The following is a 16,565-nucleotide window of genomic DNA, read 5'->3' as shown; positions in this document are numbered from 1 at the left end:
GAGAATTCATATCCTAGCCACAGCTCCAGCTTTGAGGTGTGGAAAATATCCCCAGTCTGCAGTAATGGTCTCACCTTTGGACAGCAGCAGTGACTGAAAATCTAAGGACACCTCAGCCACCACCTTCTAGACAGTGACCCCATCTCCTCTCCACCCTCGCTAATCTCCTCTTTCAGCAGTCTCTCCCCCAAATTATCGATCCCATCACCTCCACAGTATTCTCCCACTCACTTCTTCCCTAACACACTACTAATGGGTCTAAAGACAATAGAAATTCAGTGCCCTTGTGTTTTAAAATCAGAGTTGGGGGAAGAGAGCTTGCCGTGCAAGCTTCAATTCCGTGTCTGGAACCCGGGTGGCAGGAGGGAACCACTCCCAGAAGTTGTCCCCTGACCTACAATGCCCACATGCGCACACTCAGGACTAGTGTCCAGCATGGTGACTTCCAACACTAAGGAGTCTCAGTCAAGACTCTCCTGAAGGTGATAAGAGGGGCTGGAGAGATGGCTCAATGGTTAAGATCACTGACTGTTCTTCCAGAGGTTCTGAGTTCAAATCCTAGCAACCACATGGTAACTCACAACCATCTGTAATGGGATCTGATGCCCTCTTCTGGTGTATCTGAAAACAGTGACAGTGTACTCATATAAATAAGATAAATAATTTTTTTTTCGATTTTTTAAAAAGTTTTATTTATTTTTTATTTTTTTTTATTGAATATCGTTTTCATTTACATTGCCAATGGTAAAAACCTTTCCCGATATCCCCCCTTCCCTAAGATCCCCCAACCTCTCCCCCTCCTCCCACTCCCTGCCTCCACGTATATATATGCCTCTCCACCCAACACACTCCCTCCTCCCCCCCCCCCCCGCTCGGTTTCCCTTTGTTCAGGCCTCTGTTGACCTGACCAAGGACCATTCCTCCCCCTGATGCCCAACAAGGCCTTCCTCTGCCACATTTTTGACTGGAACCATGTGTGCCCCTTGGTTGATGGTTCAGTCCCTGGGAGTCTTGGGGCATCTGGGTGGCCGAAATCATTGTTCTTCCCATGGGGCTGTAAACCCCTTCAGCTCCTCTGGACCACCCTCCAGCTCCTCCATGCCCCATCCATCAGATGTGGTAGACCTGTGCCACATCTGACATGAGATAAATAATTCTTTAAAAAAACAAACAAACAAACAGACTCTCCTGGGTCTCATGAGATCATGTCCTAAAAAAGGAACAAAGAAGAAAACCTCAGTTACTTCTGGAGAAGTCTGCAGACATCTGTTCTATGCCTTTTCCCTGGATTCTGGAAGTTTCCAGCAGCCCTTGCATTTCTTGATTTGAAGCTAGATGATACCAGTCCCCTTGTACATCAGCACAGGGCCATCTTCTGTGTGTGCCTGCTTTTAGTTCTTTTCCTCTTCTTTTAAGGAAGGAGAGTCCTAGGATTTAGAGCATACACCAGATCAATATAACTTCATCTTAACCTGATATCTGCAAACATGCTTCCAAACAGTAAGGTGATGGTGATTCTTCAGCAGACACAGACCTGTATGAGCCACCTGCGTCACCAAGCTGTGAACAGAGAGATTGGCCTCAGGTGCCTGCATCGACCCCTTCCCATCCGATCCTTGAAGCAGAAGTCCCGATTTTCTATCAGCGTCTCCCATTTGCTCCTTCCTTTGTCCGGTCATCTTTTAAGTTCATCCTCCACGTCAACCTCAGCGTCATCACTGTTTTAAAATGCCCAGTAACACCCAAAGCCTAGAAACAGTCCTGCCTCACTCAGCACAGGGCCCTTTCCCGCAACTCCTTTCCACCTTAGATTCTGCCTCTGTCCAAAGTTTGCATGGAATTTCTTGACGTTGTCCAAACATTCTAACACTCACTCATTCAAAACTGTTTTTCGGTCTTTTTCAAACTTTTATTATAAAATCAGAGAATAACCACACATTGGTTGACATTAATCCCTACACGCCATCTTTTTACATGCCTGGGAATTATATTTGTCAACTCCCAGGGCTTGAGCAGAAGAGGAATTTATTCTGATTTTGACCCTGATGTTACCTTTACCGCAATCCAAGTCATTTAACCTAGTCTGATGCTCTCATTCCTCATTTGTGAGGTTAGAGGTCATCGGGATCCCTTTTAGCGAGAATGTTCTGCAATGGCATTGACATTTCACACCCTCAGAGCTTCTGTTATTGCAGATCAGAGACAAACGGACCATGAGGAACATTCCAGCTTGTGCCATTGATCTTGCATTTTCTTTGAGCCCTTTTGCAAGTAATTTCTCAACCAAAGGCTGAGTTATACGGACGTGAGTCCCTAGGTGAGGCAAGGCAACCAGAGCCAACATTGCAGGAGACTCAGAAGAATCTCAGAAGACTCTCAGAAGAATCAAAGGCGCAGAAGAATCTCTGAAGTGTGAGCTTGGTGTCCACCAGACAGCTCACCTCAGAACCACTAAGTTAGAGGATTGGAAGAAATGTGGAGGCCCTCTATTTTATATTAAAAGCCATCTGATTTCAGGGTATAACCATATTTTCCCATAGTTAGGTGAATATCATACTTAAATAGCCCACTGTGCTTAATTGTAGTGGGCACCTCTACACAAAAAAATTGGTACCTTTTGCACTGTTTTCAGACTGCTTCTGAGAACTTGACTCCTACAATATGCACAAAACCAAAAAAATGGGATATTTAATACTAAGAGTAAATCAAAGGTAGCAATATCAAATTTCTAAATATCTCTGAAGAAAAAAATAGACATTTTCTTTTTCATTATTTTACTTACTTTTTTTTACATGTCTGTAGAACCTATGTAAATGTATGTGCCTGCATGTGTGCAAGTACACACAAATAGAGGTCAGAAGAGGGCGTCTGTCACCTTCTTCTAAGACTCTATGTGTATTGCTTTGAAACAGGGTCTCTTCCTAAACCTGAACCTCAATTCTCAGGCTGGAAGCTGGTGGTCCCCGGCTACCCTGTGTTCCCACTGGACTCAGAGCTGGAATGCCCAGCTTGTTATGGGGATGCTGGGGTCCACACACTGGTAGTCTTCATGACTGAGGAACAAACCTTATGAATTGTTGAGTCATCCCCTCTCACTCACCCTGTGCTTTCTTAAGAGTTTAAATATTAATTGCTGACCAATGTCCTGCTCATGTTACTCAGAACACAAATTCTGTTGTAAGTCGGGCACCTGTGGCTCTGATACTGAGGGACAAGCATTTTGATTTAGTTTTGTAAATCTCTTTGTTGAGACTGTTGCAGGCATCTATGGAATGTCACACTCTTGCTACCAAGTGCCTGGTTCACATTTTGACAGTCTGACCTTTAGGCTAATTAATGCAACAAATCCTTCTAGCTATTGGACCACACTACTTGGTTTGATTGATGTTTCCAATTTCAAGGTCCTCTTGAGAACATGATTATTGAAGTAAGGTTTACAGTACTGAACACTGAGAATTTCTGAACAAGCTTTGAACACTGGAACAACATAGTGTGAGGCAGCCATCCAAAAGTGTTTGCCGCCATCTCCTGGCCAAAGTGGAGAACTACAGCAACAGTCTGCACAGGTTGCATAGTGGTTCCTCTTCAGGGACAGTCAAGGAACTGGCTGCCAGACCAGGCTGATGCAAAACTCTGAGTCAGTAAAGGAATCAACCCAATTAAAAGGGTCAACTTTTCTCAGTTGCTAGGAAAGACCACAGACAGGAATTCTTTACATGTTCTGTTGTTTTATCCCGGTACCATCTTAAAAATAGGGTGCTTGTCTTCAGTGACTCAATATAAACTCAGAAATTCTAGTGGGTCAAGGAACATACAGGGACCTCTCCAAACATCAATTTCTATCATTTTTAAACGCATAAATAAATAAATTTAGAAATAACTAAAGCCCTTGCAGTCTATGTGTCCTGCAGAGGGGTCAGGGTGGGGCACATCAAGCACAAAGCTTGCTGGGAAACCAGTTCATATGCTTTCCCTCATATTCTAGCATATTAAAGGCATGGTTCAAAATCTCAGATCACCTTTGATGATTAACTACTTTCCTGAAGGTCACTGAGCTTGCTGAATGCAGGTGGAAAGCTGTATGCAGAACCATAGTGAGGGATTGCTGCTTCCGTTCTTTTCTGTCCTTGGAAGCCAGTGGTAGATGCTCCCAGATCTCCTGACATCTCTGATCTTTAGTGCCACTAGTTTATGCTCAGGCTAGCAAGGCCAGCCTGGGCTTCACAAGGCTGCTCTAAGGAAACACACACACATACAGAGAGAGAGAGAGAGAGCCATGTGTGCGTGCACGCAAACATGCATGCACATGAGCGCACACACACACACACAGAGTGAGAGAGTTGTTTTAGTTGGTTTTTTTTTTAATACAATAAAATGTAATAGACGTTACAATGACCCATGAAAACTGACTTCGCACATATTTCAAATCCCAGGTTTGGTTACCAGTCTCTGGCTCAACGGCTTCAACATTTCTGATAGAGTAAATGCTATGCTTATTTATTTATTTATTTATTTAAACGCACAGTTTGTTTATTTTGACATACAGACTGCTGCGTGCCAGTCATGTGCTAAGTGCTAGGAACCTTCCAAAATAAACAAGACAGGCAACGTTCCCATGGGATAGAGCTCAATATGTCAGAGCCAAACCAAAACAAAAGCTACAAGGACCAGAGAGTCAAGACACGGAGTTGCAATTTCTTCTTTGTGTCTGCCGCATCATTGTTCTCTTGGGAACTCCCTTGGGGGGGAGCCTATATAACCCCTGTACACACAGTGTTCATGGCCACTGGGGACAAACAGAAACACTCTGAGTGCTATCATGCCTGCAGAGGCTGTGCCCATGTGGATGTGAAACCATCCATTAGGAAAGATAGATCATTGCAAAACTCTGTGTTCTTGTTAAGTGACACCTGGACTCAATTTTGGCACAAATAGAACTAATTTTATAAGCACTCGTTTTGTAACATAAAACACCTATTAGATAAGCCCCTTGATATGATAGAGAAGCAACCTGATCTCCAATGAGGAACAGACACATAACATATATAAATGATTTCAGCATTTAAAGGGGAGAGATACAATTATTCCTGACATATAAGAGGTCCTTATGGTTAAAGCATAGAACAGGCTTCTTAAATCTGTTCAGAGTTTGGCCTTTTTCTTAGCAGTGCTGGGGATGAACCCAGGGCCTCCCAGATGCTGGGCAAGTGTGTTGGTGCAGAACTTCACCCCCAGGCTTCTCAGCACCTTTGACTTTGGAAGTAGGGTTTCATTAAGTTTCTCAAGCAGATCTCAACCTGGCGGCCCTCTTTTCTCAGGCTCCTCTCTAGTAGCTGAGGTTGCAGGCCTGTGTGGGACTGCCAGTTTAGCACCTACAGCTGGTTATGCTAACATGCAATCTCAGCTGTCAGGAAGACTGAAATGGAAAGATCATGAGTTCAAGGTCATCCCGGGCTTTATAAGAACATTCTGCCTCTTGCTGATCCTAAAACTGCTACTAGATATATTTGCCACCATCTCAATAAATCATATAGTGTCATAGTTTTTCTTTAAGTTTTTTTTTCAAACTGTGGTTTTGGTTCTTAATAAACTGCATCTATTAATTGTCTTCAAAACTGCTTCTTTGTAGCATCCTCAGATTCAGAAGGAATCTCAGTATATCAAGTATCTCTGCTGTGATGACGCAAGAACTCTCAGTCAGTGGGTTATGGGAATAAGGATCGCCAAGGTGAGTGTGCACTCAACTTTATGTGTTCTTGGGTCAGCCAACAAGCCTGTCTACTAAGGCCAGCATTTCACCACTGCTGGGTACAAATTTTATCTCATCTATTTGTTCTTGATTTCTTTCTTCCCCTCAGTAAGTGGAGTCTTTTGCTTAACTACTGTACAAGCACACACCTGTCCAGTGGCGTGAGAATCAGAGTTGACTTTCAAACAAGCAGTTCAGATTCACAGGGAGAATTACAAACACGGTGCACAGTTAAGAAACTCGAGACTGGGCCAAAAGTGTGTGCCTTAATGGTAAAGCACTTGCCTAGCATGCGCGAGGTCCTGAGTTTGCTCTCACCATAGAAAGGGAGAGAGCAAAAGAAGCCAATTAACTCAACTAACATTTACATGATCAGAATTTTGTGACTGGAATTCTGTGGCCAGCCCTATCCTTTGGTGCGTAGGTGGGAGAATTCGCTAATTTTGCTAATCTAGAGAAGTATTTAACATTTGAAAGAGCAATCAATGAGATATACCCTGAAAATGCAACTTGGACAAAGAGGATAATGGCACCTTTTTCTCTTCCAGTATGTATCTTGCAGTTGAGTGTAAAATTTGAAATAAATGGATTTCTTCCTTTCTTCTCTGTGTTCCCTCCTTAGTATGGGAAGACTCTGTATGACAACTATCAGCGGGCTGTGGCAAGGGCTGGACTCGCCTCTCGGTGGACGAACCTGGGGTCTGTCGGAACAGCCGTGCCAGCTCAGCCTTCCACAGGTAAAAGCAGAGGAGACCTTCACATTCACACACCAACAAAACCTGAGCCGAACTACAGTCTCTGGGTTACACCCCAACAAGACCCATGTCTCCAGATTGTTTCCCCCAACAAGCCTGCAGTCCCAGGTTACAAACCCACCCCTGCCTAATGACCACTAATACAGAAGGAAGTGGAAATTAAGTTTATGATATGACTCCAGCACCAGTCAACTATGTTAAAGACCATAATAACTTTCCAATTAGATGCTTGCACACTCACACACACACACACACACACACATACACGCATACACACACACTTGTAGCCTTCTATAAAATCTTGCCTGGTAGATATTTGGTGCTCCTTCTCCACCAACCCGTCCTGTGTAACAGCAGTGTACTGAGGGGCCCAAGCTAGCTTGAAGAGAATAAAGGCCTTACTGTGATTTCAGCAGATTAGCTCCTGTCTATTTGGGGGTGGGAGGATTGCTAGCATTTCCCTGACACTACAATACTTGTGTCCCGTTACCAGTGACTTATCACAAAGCTTTGGTCACTTTTTCACAATAAACCCTTAAAGCACTGATCATGATTTTAGGGTGGGCTAAAGATGTGTCTTATCAAAATAGAAATATCATGCAATTGAAAGGCACCTTAGTGCCCAGCAGGACACTCAGAGAAGATATCAGAGCATTCCCTGCTGTTTTCCCACAGTGACATGATGGCCAATGTCTCATGCCCAGTGCCAGGCAGCACATCTTAAGGTATGCAACCTTGACTTGTTTGTATTTTTAAGAAGACCAGCCACTAAGATTAGGTACCTAATGAGCGTTCTGTTTTACATAGAGAACTGACCTTTGGTATCTGCGACCAATTCTAGGAAGCCCTTAAGCCCTCAGATATTCTTTTTTTTTTTTTTTTTTTTTTTTTTTGTGAGACATTAAGTCTAACTAGTGCTTTGTTCATGTACTTGGAGGTAGGAATATCCATTGAATCTTGGAAAATCTACCAGTGGCCACATACACTCTACAAGTACATGGTTGTTATACTGTACTGTTTAGTACAAACAACAAAGAAAAACCCGCATGTGTTCAATAAAAGCTACTTATTTTCAAAGGCTTTTGGCCAGTGGTTGATTGAATCATGGATACAAAACCTACATGTTGTCACTGCTCCACAGCATGTAGATTACAGCCCCCCATTTCATAGCTGGAGGAACTAAACATGGGAGACGTTAGCATGGAGTATAAATAGAAGCTAGAATCTGGTATACAGCAATACAAGTCAAACAGTTACTGATAATGAGTCACGCACACATCTGTGCAAACTCACACACACACACACACACACACACACACACAAATGTTGGATGCATGTATTCCTCCACTTATTGAAGATGAAATAAATTTACATAGTAATGACATATGGATGTGCTTATTTGTGTTTTTACATGGAGAATTAAATGTTGGCTGGATAGCTAACTGCAAAGCATAGAACATCTTCAGCGTTTCTTAGAGTTGATCCGTATTCTGCTTTTGTAGTCATCGTTGCTGAGAAAGCCACTTTGCACAAATACATTAAAAAAAAAGTTAGCAGGAGTATGTTTAGGGATGTTTGGAAATCATTGGAAATTGTGTCCTAATCTCAAGTCAAGATCCTTCTAATCATTTCACGAACCAAGATAGCAACTCAAACAGCAATTTTTAATATTATTTTTTATTCCTGAGAATTTCATACATGTATACAATAAAACCCAGTTATATTATGTCCCATACTTCCCTCCCTGTCCCTGTGAATCCCCTCTTAATTTAGATATTCATTGTGTGTGTGTGTGTGTGTGTGTGTGTGTATGAGAGAGAGAGAGAGAGAGAGAGAGAGAGAGAGAGAGAGAGAGAGAGAGAGAGAGACATTAAGTCTAACTAGTGCTTCGTTCATGTGCTTGGAGGTAGGAATATCCACTGAATCTTGGAAAATCTACCAGTGGCCATATATTTTTAACAAAATGGAATTCCCCCTCCCCTGGCAGCTACCGGCTGCCTGCCAGCAGCTCCTCGGTAAGGCACAGGAACTCCAAGCACTTCCACATTGCTCTGCCTGAATTGTGGCTGGCTTGTTCTTGTGCAGGTCAACACAACCTGTGCGAGCTCATGGTGTCATAGCCATGTCATGGCTAGAAGTCAGCATGTCACAGCCCGCCTCCCATCACCCCGCTCCGACAGTCCTTCCTCCCCTTCTCAGCAGTATTCCCTGGACCTTGGTGTGGAGAGGGACAACAAGGATGTCCCATTTTAGTGCTGATCACCCCATCTCTAAATCTCTGCCCTTGATCAGTAATGAATCTGTCTACCGATTCTGCACGCTGTAAAACCTTAGTGTTTACTGAAAATCTTATGAGTTTTGATTAAACACAAGCCCTCACACATACAAAGCGTGTTCGTTTTTAAATGTTTTATCTATTTTTTTTTATATTTTTATTTTTCCACTTTACATCCCAATCAAAGCTTCTTCCCCGCCCTGCTCTCTTCCTAGCCCCTCCCTCTCACTTTACTCCCCTTTTACCCCTCCTCCCCATCTCCTTGGAAAAGCAGAGGCCTACCATGGATATCAACCAGAATAACCATGCAGACCAAGCCACAGCAAGACTAGGCTGCTTCCTCTTCCCCTGGGTCTAGACAAGGCAGCCTAATTAGGAGAAAAGGATCCAAAGGCAGGCAGTGTAGTCAGAGTTAGCCCCAGCTCCCATTTTAGGAGTTCCACATGAAGACCCAGCTGCTCATCTGCTACACATGTGCAGAGGGTCTGGGTCCATCCCACGCATGCTCTCTGGTTGGTGGTGGTCCAGTCGTCCTGAGCCCCCGTGGGCCCAGGTTAGTTGACTCTGTAGGTTTTTCATGGAGTCCTTGATCCCTCTACAAAGCCCATTCTTAACTACAGAGACACATACCCCAAACCGCACCTCAGATTTTTCACAAGGCTTTGTGAAATACTCGTGAGTGTTTCCTTTCGCAGTGCTTTATATCTGCACACTCTCCTTGAAGAACACTAAAAATGTCTTCTCACGCTCCTCTCTTTAGCTCCCTCAGGACTTAGCCAGCTCAATGGACAGATGCCCCAGGCCATGCCTTCTGCTGCTGGTCCTCCTCTGCAAGAGACCCTGACACGAATGGAAACAACTAAGGTAAATCACAGGTCCACTCAAAGATTGTTGAGCAGGTACCTAAAAACCCACCTTCTGAGTGTGAGCGGGTCCTGGGGCCTTTTCTTTTAAAACCCCAAATACAATTCTAACCACTGGGAAGCCACTATACTATAATTTCATTTGGGAGATGGCTTCATATTTTACCAGAAAGCTTCCTAGGCTAGAGGTGAAAGTTAAAATCAGCCATTAATGACACTGCTTTGTGATAATGACACTGCTTTGTGATAATGACACTGCTTTGTGATATCCTAAGTGTTTGTTAGCTGTGTTTATTATGACAGAGGGATTTCCCTCATGTCCTCTTAGTCAGCCCTTGAGACTTTTAGGGGTTGGTTTGGTTGGTTGGTTGGTTGGTTGGTTTTGTTTTAATGAATTAGAGCAATTGAAAGTCAGTCGGAAGCCCTATATGAAGTGCCAAGCGAGTCCCAAAACCAAATCAGAAGATCCCTGAAAGGGGTCTGCTTATAAAATGTGCATTTTATATTTTTCAGTTAATGACTTGAATGCATACTCAGGGTGATGGAAAAGAAAACACATTTAAGATAATAACCAAAAGCTAGGGGTGCATATCAGAGGCACAGCATGTGCCCGATATGTGTGAGGTTGTATGGGTTCCATGACCAGCACAGACAGGAAGGGAGGAAGAAAGGAAAGAGGGAGGGAGGGAGGGAGGGAGGGAGGGAGGGAGGGAGGGAGGGAGGGAGGGAGGGAAGAAAAAAGGAAGGAGGGAGGGAGGTAGAGAGTGAGGGAGGAAGAGAGGGAGGGAGGAAGAGAGGGAGGGACAGAGAGGGAGGGATGGAGGGAGGGAGAAAGGGATGGAGGGAGGGAAGAAGGAAAGGAGGGAGGGAAGAAGGAAAGGAGGGAGGGAAGAAGGAAAGGAGGGAGGGAAGAAGGAAAGGAGGGAGGGAAGAAGGAAGGGAGGGAGGGAAGAAGGAAGGGAGGGAGGGAGGGAAGAAGGAAGGGAGGGAGGGAAGAAGGCTGCAATATAACATCCTCCATGACTTTTTATATAAAGGAGACTAATGAAGATTAATTAAAATTCATATAAAACCCACAGATGATTGTAATTCAGATGACTCTTTAATTTCCACTGAGTGTTTCTTGTGGTTCAGAACAGCTTGGACTGATTGTGGTCCTGTCCTGTCACCCACGTATCACAGTCCATATGCATAGTTTCAGTAATTTTCTTCATCCATTTTTTCAGCGATAAAAGTGAATTTGGTGTTTACTTAAAGGCCTGTTGTTTCTGAAGCCATTTGAGACTTTTAAAAGCTGTCTCTCTAATCTGCCCAAGCTTGAGAGTCTCGCCAGGCAGTGTTCTTTCTGTTATATTTTCATTATTTCTGTAACGTTAGTCAAAAAGAAGTATTTTTTTAAGCCAAAGGAATAAAAGAACCCCAGAACAGAAATAAGTTCTTTGGGAATGCCAATACCCAAGCTGCCTGATACAAAACACTTAAGAACTATAGTTTATTAGCTTTGCACACTAAGTAAATAAATGAAACAAAATTGAAACTCATTGAAAAGTACTTTGTTAGAAAAAAATCTAAATTTAATATTCAGTAGTTCAGGTTGTTAAGCAGAGAAAAAATAAAACAGAAGCTGATAAAGTGTAAATTAAAGTGATAATGGTTTTTATCAGAACATAGTTGTTCAGTTCAGCTGCCTGAAACTGCTGAGGATGGTACATTTAAATAAGTACACTGTTACTTAAATACACCATTGTTATCGCCTTTGTCTAGTCCTCTATTGAAAGCTGTGGACGTTAGAGTCTAGAGAGACTTAAGCCAGGTCAAGTATTCTGACTCTATAGCGTATCTCACTGTAACATGAGGCAGACCCTGTTCAGTGTATACCTGACTTTCATAACACACAAGCTCGCCCGCGTACGTGTGCGCCCCCCCACACACACACACACAACTTTAGACAAGAGTCCTGCTTCCTGCCACTCCCTTCTGAAACCTTCTAAGGTACAAGAACAAAGCTTATGATTAACTCCTCCTTAGAAGGGCACAGTCTGGAAACTGGAACCTTTGTTCTGAGAACACTACTGCATAGTGTTCTATGTACAATCAAGGGAAAGATTAGACATGCTCTCCAACAGGAAGAGATCCTTTATGGCTGGACTCGTAAAAAAGTTACCTGTCACCCAGACAGGATTAGTTCTCTTAGTTTCTTCTCTTGTACATTTTTCATCCTAGCCAAGCAGGAAATCTAAGCAAAGAGGATTTTTTTTAGCATAATATTCTCTATTTATTTTTTGAGAATTCACTATTTATCTCAAGCACATGTATCCTCCATTCCCCCATTCCAACTCCTCTCAGATCGCCCCTCACTCCCACACACTCTTCCTTCCCATCTCCATGTTCCCTTTTTCCTTATAACCCACTGAGTCCAATGTTGCCTACATATTCATGGGTATAGGGCCATCCACTGAGTCACAGTCAACCTGCCAGGGACCACAGCCCTAAAGAGAACTGACTCCCCCTCCCCAGTAGTCAACGGTCAGTCGATCCTCAGCTAGGGGTAAGAGCCCAGCTGTACTGGAATGTCCACTAGCTGGATCTTATGCATGTCATGATCTGGTATATCCAGGACATACTCCCCCCTCCTCTCCCCCAACCTCTGGCTCTTACAGTCTTTCTGCCCCTTCTTGCTCCTGGGAACTGAGCCTTTGGGGGCAGGGTGTGTTACATAGATGTTCCTTGTATGACTGAGAACTCCAGGGTACTCGTTCTCTGTACCTGGACCCGTGTGAGTCTCTGTAGTAACTGTTGCCCACTGCACAAAGACTTTTATCTGACAGGGACTGAGCTGTGCTAACCTAAAGATACAGAAAGCTATCTAGAAGGCAGTTTAATACTCTGTCCATTTAGCAAAAGAGAAAAAAAATAGTTCGTTCACCCCTAGAATCTGTGAGCTCTTTAGCCAAGTTCTTCACCAGATTTTAAACCAAGATATTTTGGTGAACACTCTGAGAAGCCCCTTAATTACTTCTATGCTGCCAAAAGTGTGTGGCACAGAGGCATAGTACAATCACACACACTCATGTACACGCACATGCACACACACCTAAAACTGTGTTCCTGCATTTGCCCGGGACATGGATAGCTTGCCTTAGGTCAGGAGTAGGGAGTCTTAGAGAATTATCTGGCTTCCAGTTTGACTTGAGTTAAGATTTTTTAATACTTTAGAGAAACATTCAGCTTCTGTGTAAGACTTGTCAGGGAAGGTCTGTGCTTGACCTAAAGACAGTAAACACTTCCTGGAGTAAATGTAGTTGAGATGCCCCGTTTCAGGGAGCGCTGCTTTAGTGCTCTCATCTAATGATGTGACAGACATTTGGAATCATTCCTGTGCCTGGAGAAAGGTGGGTAAGCTCCTGAGCACACGCAGATCCAGTGTGGGAGGGAATGGGGCAATCCCATTAGCAACAAATGCCACATGATGGATGTCCTGTCCAGAACTGTAATAGCTCTGTTGTCACTTTGTTGAAGGATGAAAAGCAAGGCTTGGGTAACCATTCCCCAGGAGCAACCAGAGAGAACCATCGTCCCAAGTCCAGCCTGCCACCTCCGCCCCCTCCAGTAAGACGCTCTTCTGACACCTGTGGCAGCCCCGCCTTACCACCCAAGGCCAAGGGCCCTGGCAGCTGCACCTTCCCCCACCCGCCTGAGGACTTCCTGCCACCGCCACCGCCCCCACCGCCCGAGGAGGACAACAGCGGGCTACCCCCGCCACCCCCACCCCCACCCTACCTGGAGGAGCCACCCGACTTCGTGCCACCGCCCCCGCCGCCGCCTGCAGCTGTTGAAGACTCTGCATTGCCACCCCCGCCACCACCCCCGCCCTGTCTCTCCAAGTCATCTCCGTTGCCCCCCAAAAAGCCCCCAGTACCCCCCAAGAGGCAAGAGAACCAAGGACTCCCCGGTGCAGCAGGGAACAGCGAGCAAGATTTTATGTCAGACCTCATGAAAGCATTGCAAAAGAAAAGAGGCAATGTCCCCTAGAGACATGTTAGTGTTTGGGATGCTCTCTAGCCAGATCCACATTTTGGTGCCTCTATTGTCGTGCATCTTGTTCGTTTTAGTAAAATGTTTGCCGACTAGAAATAATGTAAAAATTCTTCACTGTTGTGCATACTATGTTCATAGCCATTAAGCTAGACATATGCCGGGCTTCCAATATGTACATACATGTGCACACCCTGTGTGCCTTCACCTGATGGAGTTTTATCTTGCAGTCTAGGTTCACTGAAATAATATTCTAGGTATGTTTTCATGTGTCCAGAAGGCTCAAATTTTAAAAATTAAAGTTTGTCTGAAAACAGTATTTCTAGAGTGTATAAATTTTATATGGTGTCAACACTACTTTATATTTGACTCTCTAAAAGTTCCAGATTTCTATGCCTTCTTAAAGCTTGTTCTATTTCCTTCTTGGTGTCCGTAACCTCTGACATAGCAAAACAGGGGGAAAAAAGAAAGAAAGCAGATGTTCCATTTCTTTTATACTTCTCAGTTGATTTTTATCTCTGGCCCTAATACTGCTTTTCCGTGTGTGGGGGTAGGTTGGTGGATTGGTTGGTTGGCTGATGGATTGGCTGGTGGATTGGTTGGTGGATTGGTGGATTGGTTGGTGGATTGGTTGGTTGGTTGGTTGGTTGGTGGATTGGTTGGTGGATTGGCTGGTTGATTGGTTGGTTGGTGGATTGGTTGGTTGGTTGGTTAGTTGTTTCTGAAGGGCTAGGGATGAGGCCATGTGTGCCGATCTTGGCAAGTGTGCAACACTGAGCTACAGACACCTAGCCTAGTTTTCACTTTTTTGGTTTTTGCTTTTTTAAGTTTGAACCATGACCAGGCAGACACATACACAGAGAGACAAACACACACACACACACACACACACACCACAGTAGTATTTGTGTGTGATATATCTGTGTGAGTGCATGTGTGGATACTTTATGGAGAGTCTCCCTCCTCCTGTATGTGGATCTGACTCTGGGTCCTCACACTGGCTTAGCAGGTACTCTGACCCATTGGGCCATCTCACTGGACCAGTCTTTGCTTTTTAAAATGGATGGACAAAGCTATACAAAACTGGACACTTTTTGTTTTGCAAGTCTCTAGATGCAGTTAAAGCATCTAGTTATCTAGATTCAGATATCTAGTTATCTAGATTCAGATAAAGCAACTGAGAAAGACAGACTCGTGTGTATCCTGTAGCCTGATCATGTCCCCCAGAAATGAACTGCAGAAATTTAAGACCCAGCATATTCCATGCTGGGTGAGCCAGCTCTGCCCTCTCTAATTGACTCCTTGGTGGCCCTGTAGAACTTTAAAGCTGGCTTTATGACTCTGCTTTTGTTCATATATATATATATATATATATATATATATATATATATATATATATATACACACATTTATATATATTCCCTCAAAGTAGATAGAAGATAGAAAATAATATTTTTTAAACTAAAGCTAATTAATCTTAGTTTTCAATATTTGGAAAGAAGTTAGCTCTAATATTTTAAATGAATTCAGTTCTAAAACTAACACCTCTAGTAATTAAAATTAGTAAAGCAAGAGTGTAGAAAGAGGGGGCACCTCAACAAAGGTGATCTCAAATGTTCTCGAGCAAGAATTTGAAATTGAAGGTAAACGAACAGTTTGCTTCAAATCTCACCCCACATATATTATATCATTCATGTTTAAACTTTATGGTTTTATAACAATGTAGTAAAATCATAACTTTCTGGTCCTGGCTGTTATGCAGATCCCTGGAACAATGCAGACAGACAGGATGGCATGTTTTTTAGAGACTGGTTCAGAGACTTAGAGCTTATTAGGCAGTGATGAATGTAGCCACACAGAGGCCCACATTGCTTAAATCTGATATAGATTAATGAAGCTATTACAAAGAGCTCAAATTGAATGATCTTTTATAAGGACTGCAATCTGGATTCACAAATGTGGATTAAAATAAGCACCCAGAACCAGGTGTGGTGGTGCATGCTTGTAATCAAGTTGGAAAGCCAGTCAGTCTTGACTGTGTAGCAACACCTTGTCTCAAAATGAAAATAAGACAATAAATAAAACTACTATCATGATTACAGATCAGGAGTATTTGTATAACCTAGAATTCTGGGCGCCTGAAATCTGAGTAGAGTGCCACTTAGTTTATTTGAGAGCATTCAAACTGAGGTAGGGATTCATAGTCAAAGCTACAGAAGGAAATATATATTCCTGCTTGACAGTTATGCAGTCTTGAGGATGAAAACCATCAGGAAATGATCCAGCACACTCTGTGAATTAAGGTTCTGACTTTATACTAACAAAATCACCTAGTGCAACTAATGCAAACTAAAAGTTCATCTTCTGTGATTCAAGACGCCTGGGTTAAGTATGCATCTAAGCACCCAGGTCCCAAAACAGGTTCTGGAAAGTTCTTAGCTCTCCCCTCTTTTCCCACCTTGGCCATTGTTTGTACATTTGCTTCACTGTATCGCTATGAACTGCAACCCTTCTATCAACTGTCCAGAACTTTTCCCTAACTGGAAAGACTTTCTGAAAACACCAGCAGCCAGAAGGAGTGAAGAATTAATTGTTCCTTATAAAGCTATGTGTAACCAGAACATGAGGCTAGTGAAAGAGGTGCTAGGAACGCATCACTGTGGACCAGGAGAGGGAAAGGACCAGGACCTGAGTCCCTTGGGGGTAGAAGGGTGGCTGCAGTTGTAATGGGCTTCATCAGAGATCCCAAAAGCTTGCAGGCCCCACAGGGTTGGTTCACATCCTATCTCCTAAATTCTACTTGTACCAGACCTTTTCTTTATATGATAGAGTGTCAGGGTCCAGCCTCAACACAGGATTGGAGTTCTCAACTGGAAGCAGGGATATCT

General features: G+C 43.5%; 1 protein-coding gene across 2 annotated transcripts in view; it reads left to right on the top strand.

The window, feature by feature from the left end:
- Apbb1ip (amyloid beta precursor protein binding family B member 1 interacting protein) overlaps positions 1 to 13,996 on the top strand; it is a 96,775-nt gene extending 82,779 nt beyond the window's left edge. For both annotated transcript variants that reach the window (XM_052156253.1, XM_052156252.1), the window contains 4 exons: positions 5,630 to 5,728; positions 6,372 to 6,486; positions 9,540 to 9,643; positions 13,162 to 13,996. In XM_052156253.1, the coding sequence (XP_052012213.1) occupies positions 5,630 to 5,728; positions 6,372 to 6,486; positions 9,540 to 9,643; positions 13,162 to 13,674 (831 nt within the window). In that variant the 3' untranslated portion in view covers positions 13,675 to 13,996. The remainder of the gene's footprint in view (positions 1 to 5,629; positions 5,729 to 6,371; positions 6,487 to 9,539; positions 9,644 to 13,161) is intronic.
- Positions 13,997 to 16,565: the final 2,569 nt, after the last annotated feature.

Source organism: Apodemus sylvaticus, chromosome 14 (genome assembly GCF_947179515.1).
Source record: "Apodemus sylvaticus chromosome 14, mApoSyl1.1, whole genome shotgun sequence".
Taxonomy (NCBI): Eukaryota; Metazoa; Chordata; class Mammalia; order Rodentia; family Muridae; genus Apodemus; species Apodemus sylvaticus.
The sequence above is the reverse complement of the archived record's forward strand: the minus strand, read 5'-3'. Positions and strand labels throughout refer to the sequence as shown.